We start from the raw sequence: 18,479 nt of genomic DNA on the forward strand, positions 1-18,479 counted from the left end.
TAACCTGGTAAGAGGAAAATGTGAATGTACAAAAGCAAAGGAAAGCTACAAAACTGTTTTCGGTATATGGTTAATATAAAACAGATGTTCTTTAACCTTTTAGCCACAGCACACTTGTTTTTGGGTAGAGCAACAAATTAAAAAAAGATAATGTTATGCTCTTTCATAGAAACATTCATGGTTTCTAATACTTTTTCTTACAGCACATTTGGTTCACTGGATCTGTTTGTAGCACAAAACATTTTAAAAACTTTTACATCTACAATTTTACATAACACAAGCTGAAACTTTTTCACAATTATTGATATTTAGTGAATGTTACTGTAACAACAGAATGTAACAGCATGATGTAGCATATTCATTGAGAAGCCTTGGTATTACATGATACATTGAGGTCATTATTAAAGTAGGATTTCAATTTGAAATCCAGGAGATGTGGGGAACATGGTATAGGCAACAAAAACAAAAGGTTTGTCAGAATACTTTAGCAGTTTTACAAAAAAAACGTGCCATACCATTTCTGGAAAAAATTGCTTATTTGTGAAAGTTACTGCACCAGTATTTCAGAGCTTAAGAAGCCTTGAGATTGGGTAACAGATTGTTGGTATTAATGGGAGGGAGGGGGGGATACAAGTTAAAAAGCAACAGAACACAATAGATTTGACCATATAGTTGCAACCATAGTAAAGATATTTGTGGATGTTTAAAACAGCAAAGAGGCAACATATTTATAAAGGCAGGGAAGTGACAGGTAGATATACAGTTACACCACAGGTTAGAGAAGCAATGACTTTTACCAGGTAGGCTATGCTTGCTTGTTCTGGAATGTCGTTTTACCATATGTAAATAATCTGGGTAACAAATTCGGGTCAATGCATCAAAAAAGTGGATCAAACGTATAAAGACCACCATAGTAGGCACCTATACAGGAACAGTTTTATTTTGATAGCTAAAATTTGTCTAGCCACCAAATCAGTAACGAAAAACGCAACAATTTAAAACAAAAATAAATGAAAACATTTTAATTTTAATTAAATGCTGAAAATTTATTGTAATGAAATATTGAAACTTTGCATTAAAACACAATTTCCATTGTTAAGTCACAAGCAACCAACAAACACATCTGCTGTTCGCGATTCTATAACATTATTTTGACACTGATTGGTGAAAACAGAAACATAATATTTGCACCAAGTCACAGAAAGCGGGGATTCATAATTTTCAGGTGTATCTCTAATTCTCTAGAATAATAGTAGAGATACCTAGATAAAAGTAACCTGTTCATTACTGATATGTTGGTTTTCTTAAAAAATAAACTGCCAGAATATAGACAGACACAAACACTTCAAACCCCAAGTCCACAGCACAAAAGGAACGTCTTTTCTACTCCCTCCAGCAACCTTAACACCAGCACGTTCTATCCTATATGGGTGAGGTCCTTGAGGATCTGGGATTTAGACCAGAGTTGCCCATTACCCCAACATTGTATATGCACATTCTATTCTATATGGGTGAGGTCCTACATTGAGGCATGCCATGGGATCTAGGATTTAAGATCAAAGCTGTCCCCAACCCCGACACTAGCATCGTTGTACGTTGTATATTTTCATGATAGGGCTGAACCTCTGCGTCACATCTAATTTATCACGAGCCACGTTTTCCTCGAGTATTGCGCCGATGAATTGGTTTACGGTCGCTACGGCAACCCCTGCTTTACGTAGTGCCCTCCAGTGGTGGATCTTGTGGTCTTGGTCTGGTGATGAAATATAGAAAGCATATTTGGGGATAATGTGGCATGGAAAGAAAAAAAAAAATTGAAAAATTATTTTCACAAAAACTTGTTGAATGTGTTTTATTTAGGATTCATTTCTTCATGGGTGAAGTTCTATATACAAACAAATACGCTGTGGTTAGGGCTGTGAATTTCCCTATTTTTTGTTTAACGGTTTACCGTTCAGTTTTACCCGGTTAACCGATACAACTGTAATCCTAATAAAAGTGCCTTGTTTATCGATTTCTTTTCGCGAATTTAAAGGCACCTTTATGGCGTACGTATGGACTATGCTTGCAATACACGCGCAAATGTCCTTAAGGTCAAAGTAATGCTTTCTTATTCGTTTTTAAACCTATTCTAAAACACCTGCGGGCTAAATAATCAACGTGTGAATTGCAATTATGACGCAAATAATCCACGTGTGAATTGCTATTATGTCGTAATCAATTGCCAGATCAAACAATCGCTATTATGATGCATGAATCCATGTGTGAATGCCTGCTATTTCGTAATAAACACGCTGCTTGGCTGAGGGAAACATTTAAGTTGTGTATTACACCAATATAATGTTGCAAAACTAGTTAGCCTGCGGTATTAACAATCGAGATTGACGCTGAATCTCCGTTGTAGGGCACAATCAAAGCAACAGCTTCCCTGCGCACTATGTCTTATCGCAAAGAACCAATTAACGATCGGGAACACATGCTTTTCGTGTAAATAAGACAGATATTGATATACGTTTATGCCCTGTGACGTTATATTTCGGTTAACGACTTGAACTTTCAGTTGGCGGTTAACCAAATATGTTCGGTTAACCGGTTAACCGTTAACTTTTCCACAGCCCTAGCTGTGGTGACTAAAACTTAGTTGGCCACATCCGGTATTGCGTGATTACCGTCACTGCCTTCTTCTTGCAAACTCTTATTTGCCTTTTTCTTATCAATGTCGTTTTAGCATACGAATGTGAAGTCTAGCCGTTCATATAAAATGATCTTGAATGAAACATTGCCACTATCGCTACAGCGCCGCCATAAATAAAAATTTACAAATATACAAATGCAAATAATATACAAATGCCATTTATAATACATGTAGCATTCTCACACAGACTTACCAACCAGGACAACCACATGTCTTGCGTTCTGTGCGTGTTTCAATTGCAATTGTATCGCTGTATCGAATACTTCCGATGGAGTCGGGTCGTGCCCGTCGCTCTGCACTTGGATGGTGGAACGTGGTTTGTCATCCAACATTCGTAACACCGCATGGGAGAACTTGAATTGATCTTCAGTGGAGGAAACTTGGCTTTGTCTGAATAATAATGATGGTTGTTGTTTATTATTGGGGTTGTGTTATATAGGGGTGAGGACTTACACTGAGCCACGCCATGGGACCTGGGATTTAGACCAGGGTTGGCCCATTACCCCAACATTGTATATGCACATTCTATTCTATATGAGTGAGGTCCTACAGTGAGGCATGCCATGGGACCTGGGATTTAGACCAGAGTTGACCCATTACTTCAACATTGTATATGCACATTCTATTCTATATGAGTGAGGTCCTACAGTGAGGCACGCCATGGGACCTGGGATTTAGACCAGAGTTGGTCCATTACTCCAACATTGTATGTGCACATTCTATTCTATATGGGTGAAGTCCTACAGTGAGGCACGCCATGGAACCTGGGGTTTAGACCAGAGTTGCCCCATCACTCCAACACCCAGAGTTATATACATAATCTCTAAAGTTGTAACCTTCATCTCAAACATGCTTTGCCATAATACCTCAAACATTAACCACTGTCTTATACTTAATACAAAGCAGTAATAAAATATAAACTCACTTAATGTTATGAAGATGGCTCCGTATATGATGGTACAACGCCAACCGCCAAACATTACTACCATTGCTCCTCGATGGGAGGTTTCCTGTGCTTACTAACCATACAAAGAGTTGGAAGAACACAGCTGGAAGTAAGAGGGTAAGAGATTCAAATCCAGGCCAGGGTTGGAGAACCAGGGGCACAAAACTATACTTGGCTCTTTGTGTTTGTATAGAGACTAACACGTTTGTATGGAACTGGGTAAAAGGTGTTTCAGACTGAAAACTGGGGTGTTAAAAGATATGATATCCACTCTGTTTCAAAAGCTAGGGTGACCTGTCACCCAGCCAATGTTACGCATATGACCTAACTACTAAATTCGCATCATAGGCGTAACATCAGGAATCCTGGGTTCAAATCCCAGCCAGGGTTAAAGAACCAGGGATCCTAGGTTCGAATCCAGGCCAGGGTTGGAGAACCAGGGATCCTGGGTTCGAATCCAGGCCAGGGTTGGAGAACCAGGGATCTTTGGTTCGAATCCAGCCCAGGGTTGGAGAACCAGGAATCTTGGGTTCGAATCCAGGCCAGGGTTGGAGAACCAGGGATCCTGGGTTTGAACCCAGGCCAGGGTTGGAGAACCAGGGACCCAGGCCTGGCCAGGGTTGGAGAACCAGGGATCCTGGGTTTGAACCCAGGCCAGGGTTGGAGAACCAGGGACCCAGGCCAGGGTTGAAGAACCAGGGACCCAGGCCAGGGTTGAAGAACCAGGGATCCAGGGTTCGAATCCAGGCCAGGTCAGCAGACACTCACCATGATTATTAAGCATCACGCTTGCAGACACCGGTATAATGATCCCACCTTCACCATTTAGTATGTTCAAGTACTGGTGGTCACGAACAGCACATGCGGAGTCAGCTTGCACGAACTGCACGCGGGCACCGGCGCATTTAAGCAAACCAAGGTAAGGCAGGGAAGGGAGGAGTTCGAGGTCACCTGACCTGGTATATAGGATTTCTATTGTAATGTTATGTTAACTTTTAATTAAAAGGTGGCATGATGTAGGCTTAAAGCTTTATGCTGCTACCATTGTGGGCGTATGTGTCATTGGGCAAGACAACTAACGGCAATTGCTCCAACCCAGTGGTCACTAATTGTTTTTTTAAACTGTCAGCCATACATAAAAACAATCACCCACAAAGTCTCATACGTGGTGTAAGTTGTAAGCGGACAAGGATAAATAAATTATTTACAAATCATTAAAAAGACAGTCCTTTGTAGTAAGTATAACATAATTACCAGGCTACTATATACATCGCATAGCATTTTACGTCCACAATCCTTTCTTACCTGATAACAATCCACAAATGTTCTGGGGGTAAAACTTTATGCAGCAGATCCTCGTTGACGGGGATTCCCCCTTCCTCTGATGATGTCATACGTGTGATGGCGTTGGTGACGTCGTGTGGATGGAAACGAACCCCTTTCAGCGAATGAAGAAGATCTTCCATCTCGGAGCAATCAGGGTGTCCTCGAGGGTTAAAGATGTAAAATCGGGGGCCCTTGGGGGAAGGGGTGTTGCCAGGTTGGGGTTTAACATGGGCCACAGAACGTTTTTCCAACGAGCGACTTTTTCGGAAGGTGTTTTCATAAGTCGTTAGTTTCACTTGTGTCTCAGGGGATTCTGAAAGCAACTTGGCAGTTTTCGAGTGTGAGTCAGCAGATTCAGCGATTTTTGAAAGTGACTCAACACTTTTTGATGGCAATTTGGGAGGTTCTGATGGTGAATCAGCAGATAATGGTGATTGTGAAACATCACTACTTAATTGTGACTCAACATTTTTGAGAAACGATTCAACAACCAGTTTTACGAACTTTTCAACTCTGGTTGAAATAACAACCGGTTTCAATTCAAGATTGTCAACTTTTTGCCGCGTTAAGTCCGTCATCTTCTCCAAGATATGTTGAACCTTACTTGAAGTTGGGATGGTTGGTCTTGAAAGAGTTGATAATTTATTAAGGTTCAAATACGATGTGTGCATGTTAGATTTCATATCCTCAGCAAGGTTATGGTCATACGTATCATCCAATGTTGGGGTATGCGTTTCCCTTACGTCATCTGAACTAACTATATCCTCAACTTCTGAAGAAACTTTATCAAACGTTTTACCCAATTCTTTAGCTGGACTTGTCGGTATATTTGTATCTTCTGTTTGTAGAAACTTTTCTTCTTTTGCTTCTAGCTCCAATTTATTCGAAATTTCATCATTTTTTCTTAATTTTCCAACTATTTCAACATTTTTTCCCAAATTGTCATCAGATTTTACTTTTTCTGATGATTCTTCCTTTGTTCTGGATGTTTGAAGTTGAAGAGCAAGTTGAAGGAGGCGAGAGGAGAGAGCAGAAGATGAAGCATCAGTTGCAGAACTCCTCACTTGAGATAAAATATCATCGATTTCGGACAAAAAGTTTGGGTTAGTGGCAGGAGCTTGCTCCATTGAGGCAGGTGCTTGCTCCTTACATGTGGGAGATGGAATTTTGGATGTTACAGTTCGTTCTGGCAATGAAACATCATCAATAGATGAAAGATTCTCTTTCCTGGAGGTAGAAGCTTGGTTTTTATATGTTGGAATTAGTTGTTTAGACACTGGAGCCTGAGTTTCAGGTTTAGGAGTTTTATCCTTTGATGTAGGAAATAGAATCTTGGATGTTGGATCTTTGTAGACTGGATTCTGTTCTCTAGTTGTGGCAGGTGTAGTTGTGTAAGTATGAGCTTGATATCTTAGTATATAAGTTGGTTCCAATGACTTAGGTAGTCGTTCTAACGCTACATAAGCTTCAGCCATGCTGGAAGTTAAAGAAATATCTTTAAAAGGTTTGGTAAAAGTGGGGAAGGCATAACTTTGATCGTGATCAACAGAGGATGTTGGTTTGTGATCCTCTGATGCAGGAAGATCTCGTTGATCCGGATGTTGCGTTGCATTGACTTCTTTGAAGATCTTCTTCTCTGATCTTCTCTTCTTTAACTTTTCCCGCATCTTTTTAATGTAATCTTCAGATAACTCCATTTTGGGAAGATTGGAATTATCTTTTTCCTCCACACTGATACCAGCAACATCCTTATCTTCGCTACATTTCTCTCCAAATTTCTTTTCACCAAAGTTTTCAACATTTCCGACCAAACTTTTAGTTAAATTATTGTTTTTATCTTTCACACTTATATGGCCATCATCTCTATCTTTTACAACAGGTGTCTTGTCTTCTGTTCTATTATTTTCGAATAAATTGATTTCGATCAAATTACGGTTTCTATCTTTTGATCCCATCTTAGCAATATCTTGATCCTTTAAAACAGGCATCTTGTCTTCTTTTCCAACATTTTCATGCAATTTAATGTGAATCAAGTTATTGTTTCTATCTTGTGCTTTAGATACAGCTGGTGTAGCTGACAAAGTATTCTTAATTTCAACAACAAAGTTAGTATTTGGCTGCAAAGTGGAAGTTTCAAATGTTTTTACGATTCGGTCAGAAAATAATCGACCTTTCCCCAAACCCTCACTCAAGGTGCTACCTGCGGTGGTAGTTACCTTCCCAATGCTCCCTGAAGCGAGTAGCAGGTGGGTATTGTGGGTGAGGACCCCACCTTTGGGGGGGAGGGGGTCGCTCTGGGGGTGGGGCTCTGTCTGGAGGTGGGTTCCTTTTTGGTGCCCTGTCAAGGGGTGGGGGTCTGTCTGGGGCCCTTTGCAGGGGTCTGTCTTGGTAAGGGGGTCGTTCTTGGGGTAAGTCCCAGGAAGGATGCCGAGTTTCTGGAGAACGGAACGGGCGAGCTCGGAAGGGTCCACCTCGGTGGGGTTCGTAGCCCCATGAATCGGCCCGATGGGGTTCGCGGCGCTCGTTTGGGCCATGGTACCCCTCGTGCCCCCTATGGTTGGGGTAATCATGGTGTTCATGGTAATATTGGGGTCGGTAGGCTTCCCTGGGGTCTTCACGGTACCTTTGGTGTGGAGGGGCTGAATCCGGGGGTCTCTGGGGTTGGGAGGGGTGGGAGTGAGGGTTGGGGGACCACCGTGCCAGTATGGGTGGACTCTGGGGTGATGGGGACCTTTGTCTGGGCCTTGTTGGGGATTCCGGGTAATATAGGGGCCTCCTAGGCGGTGAGGGGGGACTATCCCTGTATGGTGGATACGATTGGTGGGGCTGGGTAACAGGGGGGCTCCTAGGGTCGTATGGTTGCCCCCTGTGGTCGATTGGGGGGTCTCGTGGGTCGTAGGGGTCTTGCTGATCCTCGGGCTTGGTATCTTCCCATCCAGAGGTAGAAGAGCAAGGTTGGATGGTGGGAAGGGATAGGAAGGGAGGCGGAGGTGGCGGGGTGATGCGGTCCTCATCTTCCTCCATTCTGTTGGATGGAGCGTTGATTAGTGTTATGATATACAGGGGTTGTTGTGTATGATGCATTATGTGGAAATAGAAGTTTGTTTTCAAGCTATGTTTACCTAATAGTTTTAACAGGATAATGTGAGATCCAACACTTATGTAGATAATGTGGTAATAGTAATGTTATGCAGTGGTAGCGTATATACTATTGGTGCTAGCATTAGGCCAGGGTGGGTAGACTTACTTTGGGAGTTTTGTTAAGTAACAACATGGTGTATACCGTTGCTACAATGTATATTCTATTTGCTAACTAATTTTAATAGAAGTTTTAAAAATTATATCAGAATAATTGGTTGAACTAGTTCATATATATTCTTAAAATTGTTATTATAGTAGGATGAGGGAAGATGGGACACCTTTAGCACATAATACCCAAATATCCTGACCGTGTTTTAAACAATTAACAACGGTCTATGGGAGTCATGAGGATATGGTTTAATAATTTTTTGAATATTCTTTGTTTACTACCAAATGGAACAAGAAAAAAGAATGAAAAGGTGTCCTATCTTCCCCCACCCTACTATATACATAAACCAATGTTAATTTATGTTAGTTAACATTGTTTAAATGGACTAAATCCACAAAGGTGACATGCGTAAGTTATTCTTAGTTTAAATTTCATCGGCAGCTTAATTATCATACATGATGCTTGAACCTTGTGGTGGGGTCTTCTGTGATGTCATAATAGGGCTTTGTTTGGTCGTAGAATCAGGGGCACAAGGTGGGGAAGCTACCGAGTGGGACGCCTGGGTGGAAAACGGGGTTAGATAAGTAATAGTTTTATGTCTAAGAACAGGTGCTTGTATTGTAACCAAAGGATACCAGGTTCAATGCTCGATACTGCTACCATTGTGGGCGTATGTGTCCTTGGGAAAGACACTTTGCAGACATTGCTCCAGCTAGTGGTCAGTAGTGGGTTGTAGAAGTCTCCGTGTTATGGTAAGGCCTAATCTGGATTAAATCCCAGGCCCCATAGCATGTCCTTACGCAGGTCCTCAAGTAGAGTGCACTTATTTTTGACAAATATATGAAGCATAGAATGTCCTTACCAAGTTGATGTAAGTTTTAGATTATTCATTGTTTTCCCTTCATGTTTCGCGTAGACCATACACTTATTTCCCTTCATGGACCCCAAGTAGACCATACATTTATTTACGATTAAACACTTAAGCATATGAATGACGACAACAGTAGCGATCCCACACACCTTAGCTTGCTCTCCCCCTTTATCCTGCATATCGTTCATCACTTCTCTCAAATCAGGGAATTCCAAACCTTTCTCATCAACTGTCTTGGCAAGCGCCTGCAATAAGGTATTGCATGGGTGAGTAAAACAGTTTGCACGAATGAAAATATAAAAATGCTAAATCAAGATACAGTCAGTGCCAACCCTCCTTACCTACATAGACATCATATATACCTGTAGAATATTCTGCGTTGTCGCTTGAATCTCGCTGTTTGTTGAATCGGCTTCGGTTGACACCCTACTGCCATCTTGTGGTTTATCCTGCAGCACGTTAGCGAGCAAGTTCGCAAAGTTTTGCAAAGATGACGGAGTGGCTGAACATAGACACAATATAAAATAGTAACAGAAGCAATATAGAATGGCTATTACGAATTTTCTGATATATATATATATATATATAATTCTATTTTTTAATATAAAATTTTAAAACTATGTTTTGAATTTTTGACTATTTTTACTTTTTCGTTTTTTATAAAAAAAAAATTGGATTAATTTAAGACAAAAATTGTCACAACAAAACTGTGGAAAATACAATCACATACTAACCACTAGATGGGGTGGTCGTGCTAACGGCTGAACTCCCTGTGTCCCCACTACTGCCACCTAATGATTAAACTGGTGATTAGAAACAATTTGAAGTAATTTCAAAAAATGAATGTTCTTCTGGTTAAAGTAATGTTAGCGCGCCACAATGAGTATGCGAGACAGTGTCTTGAAACCAATTCAAGTTAATTGGTAATAACAATACCGCACAAATTAAAGGTAATAACATGACATATGATCTAAAGAGCACCCTGGTTTCCCACAAAACACAGATTATGCCTGGTAACAATAACACCCACAATACCTTGTTTAATCTTGTTATCCTCCACAATCTTCCTCTCTTGTTTGATCATCATTCCTCCTTGAGCCGTCTTGTTCCTGAAGAGGACCTGCCTCACCCATCTCACTTTCTCCATTGAGGAATGAGCATCTTCCGTAGTGTCCTCTTTCCATGGGCTGCGGGTGTTAGGTGTAATTAGGGGGGTTCATGGGGTGGCATGTTACCCCAACTTTTGGAACATGAGTGATATTGAAAATGCTGTTAGAGGTGGTTGGTTTTTTTTATGCCACCCAACATTTAACATCCGAGTTCTACACTTAAAACAGTTTCTACACTGCTGTTAGGTGTCTATGCAAAATAATCAATGAGGTTTTCTATGTTTAACTACAAGTAATGTGTTGCTTGGTTATAACCACCTCAGATTGTATTCAAAAAAACAAAAAAAACATGAGAAACATTGTGGAAAAAAGTCCCTATGTATTAACCCATATGTGTGACTATGAGGTCCTATACTACATATAAAGCTAATGTGTCTGAGATTTAGCATGAAGTTGGCCAATATACCAGCACCAGTCACCCATATATCCTGAAAATGATAACCCCTAATTTCTGTTTTGGTTCTATAGCAGGCTATAATAAAGTTCTCACCCATAAATACCACGCAGCATCGACTTAATTGTGGAGTCCCCTTCAAACGCATAAGGGCAATCACTAGTGGTTTGGAAAGGCACTGCTTGTCTGAATACAATGGATAGTTGACCCTGTTGTTTCATATCCTCTCTCCGTTTCAACTTATCCATATCCATGGTTGGTTTAAATGTTGAACCAGTGGTCACGTGGTGTGTCACCTCGTACCGAGAGCTGAGGCTGAGGGTAATTTTGGGTTTGTGTTGAGTTTTTAATGAATTATACAGGCAAGGATTTACAGTGTGGCACGCTATGGGGTGTTCAAATACTTATGCTATAAAGTCCCCCGTTTACCACAATATGGGTGTATTTTAATAGATTGATCTGCTGGGTTATACACGCTAATAGGACATTTAATTACAATACAACCCCTACTATATAACTATACCCAAAATAAAGTTTAAATTAACTTATATTCAGTTGCATTAAATGGACTCTACTATGACAGCTCAACATCTAAAGTTCACAACCAACTGATAATAATGAGGCAATGCTATTATCTACACACAGACCATAAGCCCCACAAACCTGGACAACCGCAAATATTACATCCCAAATTACACATATTTTATTGTATTAAATTGACCCCAACAAACCCCACAAACCTAAAGTCAGGATGTTGCATTAGTTCCTCCATATCTTCCGATGTTAGCACGACCTCTAGTGGTTTAAACGAAGGACGAGCGATCTTCGGCCTCGTCTCCAACGGAGGTTCGATCGAGATCTTCCTCTTTGGAGGTCGGGGGTCGGATGGTGGGGTGATAACCTCATCAGTGGTGTCATTGATGACGTCATCATCGTCCGCACTAAATGTCGCTTCCTCGTCGCTCTCAACACCGGGTGTCCCCGCCCGCTTTAACCTTGAAGACGAGTTGCTACGGGATACCGACTTTTTCTGGAAGGCATAGAAATGTTATACGAATATAAAAAACATACTGCGTTTTTTCATATCGTAGTTAAAATATTTGAATAAAAATTTACGTTTTTATACCGGAGGGGCCAAATTCATGTACTTGTCAAATAAATATAAAATATAAGTTTTTGTAATTCCTACTAGGCACAACATAACATACAAATTTATCATTTCCTCTTATTGCCCAAGTCACCTTCATCTTTGGTTTATAATAATCCGTCCTTGATTGATGAGTCATCGCCCATAATGATGTCATCTTCCCCAGGAACTTCTTGGAGTTAGTGTGGGAAGGAAATAATGGGTCGATGGTTTTGTAGTGGCTGTGGAGAAGCTTCTCAGAGGTCTGGGGTGTAAGAGGTTATGCGTCAGTATAAGGCAGGGGTTCCCAAACCGCGGCCCGCAGGAGCAAAATAAATGACACCATGTCTTCTCACAAGTTACTTGGTATATAACTTTAAGCGCCCAAAATGATAGCAGCATATGTGGCTGTGCCAGCTTCTTTTCCTACCTCCCTTAACTGCCGTTCCACCACCCTCTACAACCTCCCTAATATCAACCACTGCTATTCCACCACCCTCTACAACCTCCCACCTGTAACTTCTTCTTATCTTTCAAAACCCCCAATAACCGATTGATTTGCTCCGGCACCAAAGATCCGATGGATGCGGGATCAATATTAAGATTTCCGAGTTTCATCTCCAGCTCCTCGGGAATCCTCGCATCCTCCCGAAGATCTTTCCTCTTCCGATTCACCACAATATTTGATCTTTGCTCTGAGTAAGATAAAAAATCATCTTTTTAATGATAAGGTACAGGGTCCATGAAGTACTTAACCAGCAAAAAATCAAACCTATAAATTGTATTTTGTGGCAGTTATTTAATGAAGTTCACATTGTGGCTTAAATTTACCATGGCATGCCTTGTAATGAGATATCACCCATATAGAATACAAAAAGTTTAAACTATTATAAAAAGATTGCAGTATTTGTTGGATGTTGGGGTAATAGACTTCCATAAGCGGTCTCTAATGATCCTGGTGTGTGTTCAAGACACAAATTGGTTCAACACAGTGGTCACTAATGTGTTGTCACACTGGGTGTCTGGTTAATATTCCTACATACCCCTATATTACCTTCAATCACAAACGTACCATTAATTTTAGATGCGAGTGCTTTTGGGGTAACAACGACAGCATACAGGAAGACCTTTTTCATCTGTGGGTCAGCGACACTCGGTACAGCCAAGCCCATCTTATCCATAGTTAACCCACTCATGGGCATCAAGTATACCATGGAGGAGAACTTCAGTTTGACGGCACCGACGGACACATTCTGCACAAGGTGCGCGATAAGCTGCCTGAACTTGGCGACACCAGACTCACTTGAAGGCACGAGGTGGAAAATGCTGTAGTTTCGTCCTCTGTATATAACTGTGGGTGGGTTGGTGTTAGTTAAATATACATAGATAACATGGGTGTACGGGGTAGGCCCTGCAATGGCCAATTACATAGGTGTGTATATACAGAACTATAGGAGCCAATCGTGGATATTTATGCATGTCACAGAATATTTTATAATTTTATAAAAATAAAGCCATGCATGTGAGATTTAAGTAAATAGTAATAATATTTTACAAAAGTGTCAACAAAACAATAACCTTAAATTGGTTGCACCACTTTTCACAGGTGTTTAAATATAAGTTAAGTTGTATTTGACCGACACTTGAGTACAAGTGGAACTCACCGTTATATTTCTTGCCCGATTTATTGAGCAGGGACGGAGGCAACAACCGTGAGAATTTATCAACGGAAAGACAATATTTCACGTTCATTGTTTTATCCCTGAATGAATATATATCATATTAAAGGACTGGTCTGGATTCAAACCCAGAATCCCTGGTACTCCAGCCCTGGCCTGGATGCGAACCTAGGAACCCTGGTTCTTCAACCCTGGCCTGGATTCGAACCCAGAATCCCTGGTTTTCCAACCAAAAACACAAAATAAAACTAACCACCATTTGAACAACCACAATCAAAGCAGAAATATAACTTACAGGAAAGCGATATTAATCGCTGTATCAATCTCTGTTACGAGTTTCACCGCACAGAACTGGCCCCCTCTCACCAACAAGCGACCCTCCCACAGATTATAAACCCCCCTGTTTACCCCTAAACCGGTAGGGGAAGTACCTGATGGACCCGCATCAGCTTCAAGTGTGGGGTTGCTGGGTAAAAAGGGGATTTTTGAAATTACAAACTGTTTAAAATTTTTTTAGCGATAAGACTTTTCAAAGTTGGTTGATTTAGATAAAAATAACTCTGACTGCAATATGCGACATTACTATTACCATTCAAGTCAGAACTAGTTTTATACGAAATTGAACAAAGGTTATTAAGACTAGGAGAAAAGTTAAGTTATATAAGCTATGCAGTTTAATTTTAAGTTTGTTTAAGTCTTTTATCTAAAAAATGTAGTTTTTATCTCTGGCATGTTTTAACGATTGTCGTTTTGTTTCTAACGCTAAGTTAATTAATTGATCTTCGCTATCAGATTTAAAGATAAATCAAATATTCCATACACATATATATATATAGTAGGGTAGGGGAAGATGGGACACCTTTTCATTTTATATTCTTGTCTCATTCGGTAGAAAATAAAGAAAATTTAAAGAATTATAAAACCGTCTTCTCATGACTCTAATTGTTAGTTGTTTAAAACACGATCAGAGTATTTTGATAATATGTGCTGAAGGATCTCCATCTTACCCCACAGACTTTATCAATATTATAGTCTACTACCAAATGGGACGAGAAAATATAATGTAAAGTGTCCCATCTTCCCCCACCCTACTACTATATATATTTCAATCATTCCCCTTATTATGTTTACACAGCCACCCACCTGTCTTTGCGTTGAAGTGTATTCTCATTCACAGAGTAATTGAAATGTAGAATGGCATACGGGATAATTTGGCGTGGCCGGTTCAATACATCTACATCTCCATACTCATAGATGTAATACTAAAGGACGTGGAAAATTAGGTGGATGGTTAACTGGCGTGTTAAAGCATGAAACACAACAAACACATAGAGTAATGGGCACTTAATTGTTAAACAAATTTCTACAACTTGTTTAATTGTAAAATTTTCCTAGGTGTTTTTTCAACCTTTCATAGTTCATGGCCCCTTTTAAAACACACAACACCCGTGGCTACATCAATAAAATAACCTACATTTGTTTTACCTTATTTACGTTTGTAATTTTATTCACCACTTTGTAGTAATCGGCCTCTAAAAAAGGCAATAACATGGGGCATGGTACAAAAGCTTGGTGTCCAAAAAGATAGGCCATATACAAACAAGCATGTACATATTTAACAGTATATGTACCTGTAACATCTGGTAAGCCCTCTGATGACTCGCCTTAGCTTGTTCTACAGATACTTTCAATGTATGGCAGTCGAACAATGGGGTTGGTTCTTGTGTTGTGACACTTAACCTGCATTCACTGACCACCTTGCTTTTGCCCTGGAGTGGAATTATGGGTTAATAGTGAACCATGGTTAAGCATACAATTTAGTCACACAACTCTGCAAGACTAGGGCCTTCAGTGAGGTCTGGGGACCTGGGATTTGGCCCAGATTGGCCCAATTGATACAACTAACTTTTGCAAGAATATAAGTTCAAAACATCTAATACTTTTTTTAATGTTATTATGCCTGTCCTTGCAGCATGTTAAAACGGCAACACATTAAAAAATATACATTTCATAGAAATTTATAGGAGCTATCTGGCTATTTAATCCATTCAAAAAACAAGTATGACATACCAGACCCAACAAACGTATAAACACCTTAACAATCTTAAACATAACGATGCACCCATGTTGGTCGGCTTCAAAGTTATTTGGGGTGATGACATCAGCATGACGGGACAAATAAACTGCCATGTCATGCTTTCCAAGCGATACAAGTTTAGAGTTGCCGGTTTGGAGCCCATTCTGACAAATTACTTCGGCCTGGTGGAAAAAAGAAGTTACAAAATTATTAAAACCCAAAGTTAAAAGCTGTAAACTTGAAACGAACAAATAAGGTATTTAAGAATAGAGTTTAGAAATGGCCGGTTTTAAATTATTGTCTAAAAATGGACAGCTTAAAATGAAGATGTCTAATTAAGACAGCCAGACTTAATTCAAACATAGAAAGACAGCTAAGACTTAGGGACTATAACGTTTGGTGTCAAGTGAGGGATTACAAGTCAAGCAAATAACAATCACTTAAAACAAAATTAAATTACAAAAAAACTGCAAAACATGATTGAATAACTAAATAATGAAATGTGATACAGTTAAATTCTTCTATTTAAACTCTAAACTAAAAAACCAGTAAAAAGTATGCAAAAACATCAGTCCAACAGGATCGTCGATAAAAAAGCGAACAAATAAAGTAAAGTAAGTGAGAAATGGTAAAGAAAAGAAGAAATGATAACTCACCTCTTGCGCACTGGCCGTGTAGGAAAACCCAAAACATTCGCTCAACTCTTTGTCGGATCTTCCATCACTTTTCATATCGCGTTTGCGATCCAAAAACTAAACAAATATTCATAAATATTCTGAGTTAAATATTTTCACATATTATGTGATTGGCAATGCATGGTAGAGCCTTAATCTCAAATTGTGGTCTGACTACGGTTTCGTAACTGGTTCTCAGTGGGTTCTAAAATATCTGACATAAAAACTATACCAAATGTATATTATTTTATATTAATGTTGCAGAAGGCCACGAGTGTTAAATGTTTTTGAAAGAAACATGATATTTGTAACTATGATATTTATAATTCACCTCTTTTTCCAGTGCAGCGTTATGAACAACTTCAACTTTGTTTATTTTTATTCTTCGTTGGGAGTGGGAGTAGAAGTAAGAAGATTTAACGGCTGGTAGAAGTGTGTGAATATACTCCCTTGACTTTAAATCAAGTGTTGTCAGTAGTTCTGCATAAAGATGGGGGTAGAATTAATTTAGGACACCATTGAAATAGTATTAATAAGAAAAATCATTTAACAGCAACCCTTTTTTATTTCAACATATAGTAAAGAAAATATCTGCAACCAGCACATTTAAAGGGACCCGTATAAATATAGCATCGTTTAAATAATGAGCGAACTGATCCAAAACCCCAAGTTTCCCCACAGTAGGACCTTACTCTTTTTTATCTTTTACCTTACCCTTACAGAGTAGGTATTAAAACATGGGAAAATATCATCCCATAGGCTATAACCCCCCTTAATATAACACCCAACCTTTTTCTCCATGTTGTTCCCTTTTTCTTGGAATATGAAATGTTTTTAATTTCTCAAAATTATATTCCTGGTCCTCAGAACTTTCTTCTGGCTCAACAGGTTTGCCTGAAATGTAAAGTTTGGTTGTTATAGTGGGGTGGGCTTGATAAATGTAATTCATTTGGATGTGAGTGTAACCTTACAAGTTACCACGTATGTAACTTATTTATCCTCGCATGGCGGGGCAACGACAGTCATTATAACACAGGTGTTCTGTTTCACACACCTCGTGCCCGCATACGAGTTACCACGTATGTAACTTATTTATCCTCTCATGAGTGGCAACAACAGTCGTTATAACACGGGTGTTCTGTTTCACACACCTCGTGCCCGCATACGAGTTACCACGTATGTAACTTATTTATCCTCGCATGAGTGGCAACAACAGTCGTTATAGCACAGGTGTTTTGTTCCATACTCCTTAGCATGCCCGATTATGAGTTACCACATATAAAATTTTGTGTGGCCGAGTTTATGAAAAATGCTGCACAAAGAACAATATATACAAAGGTATCCTTTATAAATTTGGTCCATCAGATGTTAAGCAATAAGTGTTATAAATAGAAACAACCCACTTGTTACAAAACCTGAAGCTTTAAGTTTTGCCAGAATAGCTTTCCTTTGTGCCGCCTGTCTTGGATCCATTGTAATGTGTGTATTACTAATATATGCCACTTATTCTACAAGTAAAATTATATATTTTTAGATTTTATAAGTGATATAGGTATATCTTGGGAAGACAAGTCTTTTTACATGTGATAAACATTGCCTCTAAATTCGCGCTACTTTTCGCAGCATAGAAAATGCTAATTCCCTACGGCAAAACGCTTTAGCAGCGTCCTTATAAACATACGATATATTGGATTCGTGGTATTAATACGATTTTAGCTATATAAAAAACTAGCAAAATGTATGGTTTGCAACAGAGTCCTGTGGTTTACAATGCGTATGCGCGCGATTACATTGAAAACTATGACCAGGCTGGATTTGGCGAACCGTTAAGTGTAAGTGCAACATTTTACGCGTAAATAATAACGATATAGCAATCGTTATGAATATAAATAAAGATATTTTTCCTCCTGCAAAAATTCACGCTATTCTAAAACATAAATAACTGCCTATTATGACATCATAATAAACAACAATGCTGCGGATTCTGGAACACACCTGTGGAATTAAGCACTTGGTGTCACTGTTGCATTGGCGGTAAATCTCCTGAAACGGGCACGATCTGGGTTTGTTTAATCTCGACTTTCTAGTTTAATATAACTATAATGTAAATTTTACATTTGTTTATGTATTTGGTCACGAACAATTTATGTTTGTCACGGAGAAAAGCATGCAACTAGTCCTGAAACGAGAGAGTCGCAAAATACAAACCGTAAACTAATTTTAGGAAAAAATTCGAATGTGAGATTCGTAGAAAAAAAGTTTAGCCGGGACT

The 18,479-nt window shown here is 39.4% G+C and overlaps 1 protein-coding gene across 3 annotated transcripts; it reads right to left on the reverse strand.

Moving 5' to 3' along the window:
* Positions 1-4: 4 nt before the first annotated feature.
* On the reverse strand, positions 5-18,210 carry LOC149736140 (uncharacterized). 3 transcript variants are annotated; one of them, XR_016385113.1, is made up of 25 exons: positions 17,611-18,210; positions 16,997-17,101; positions 16,539-16,687; positions 16,190-16,285; positions 15,551-15,715; positions 15,088-15,225; positions 14,600-14,718; positions 13,752-13,922; positions 13,442-13,539; positions 12,850-13,128; positions 12,291-12,472; positions 11,860-12,042; positions 11,392-11,681; positions 10,748-10,966; positions 10,124-10,275; positions 9,823-9,879; positions 9,451-9,590; positions 9,238-9,333; positions 8,686-8,776; positions 4,947-7,992; positions 4,410-4,597; positions 3,621-3,744; positions 2,889-3,085; positions 1,517-1,753; positions 5-1,435 (listed from the first exon to the last, which is right to left on the reverse strand). XR_016385113.1 is itself a non-coding variant. In XM_089879266.1 (24 exons), the coding sequence occupies exons 1-24, from the start codon at positions 17,678-17,680 to the stop codon at positions 1,581-1,583; spliced, it is 6,528 nt and encodes a 2,175-aa protein (XP_089735392.1). In that variant the 5' UTR covers positions 17,681-18,210; the 3' UTR covers positions 5-1,580. The 3 variants fall into 3 exon arrangements, 2 of the variants coding, with proteins under 2 accessions (XP_089735392.1, XP_089735393.1); XM_089879266.1 differs by having other exon boundaries at positions 5-1,753; XM_089879267.1 differs by having other exon boundaries at positions 5-1,753; positions 11,893-12,042; positions 17,611-18,209.
* Positions 18,211-18,479: the final 269 nt, after the last annotated feature.

The sequence above is a fragment of the Ciona robusta genome, chromosome 5 (assembly GCF_009617815.1).
Source record: "Ciona robusta chromosome 5, ASM961781v2".
NCBI classification, from domain to species: Eukaryota; Metazoa; Chordata; class Ascidiacea; order Phlebobranchia; family Cionidae; genus Ciona; species Ciona robusta.

Excerpts from the sequence above, each read along its gene's own strand:
- LOC149736140 (XM_089879266.1), bottom strand. The coding sequence starts at position 17,680 with ATGGATCCAAGACAGGCGGCACAAAGGAAAGCTATTCTGGCAAAACTT. Across the intron at positions 13,923-14,599 it reads ACACTTCAACGCAAAGACAG|CAACCCCACACTTGAAGCTG; the intron begins GTGGGTGGCTGT and ends CTTTTTACCCAG. Across the intron at positions 12,473-12,849 it reads ACTCGCATCTAAAATTAATG|AGCAAAGATCAAATATTGTG; the intron begins GTACGTTTGTGA and ends TATCTTACTCAG.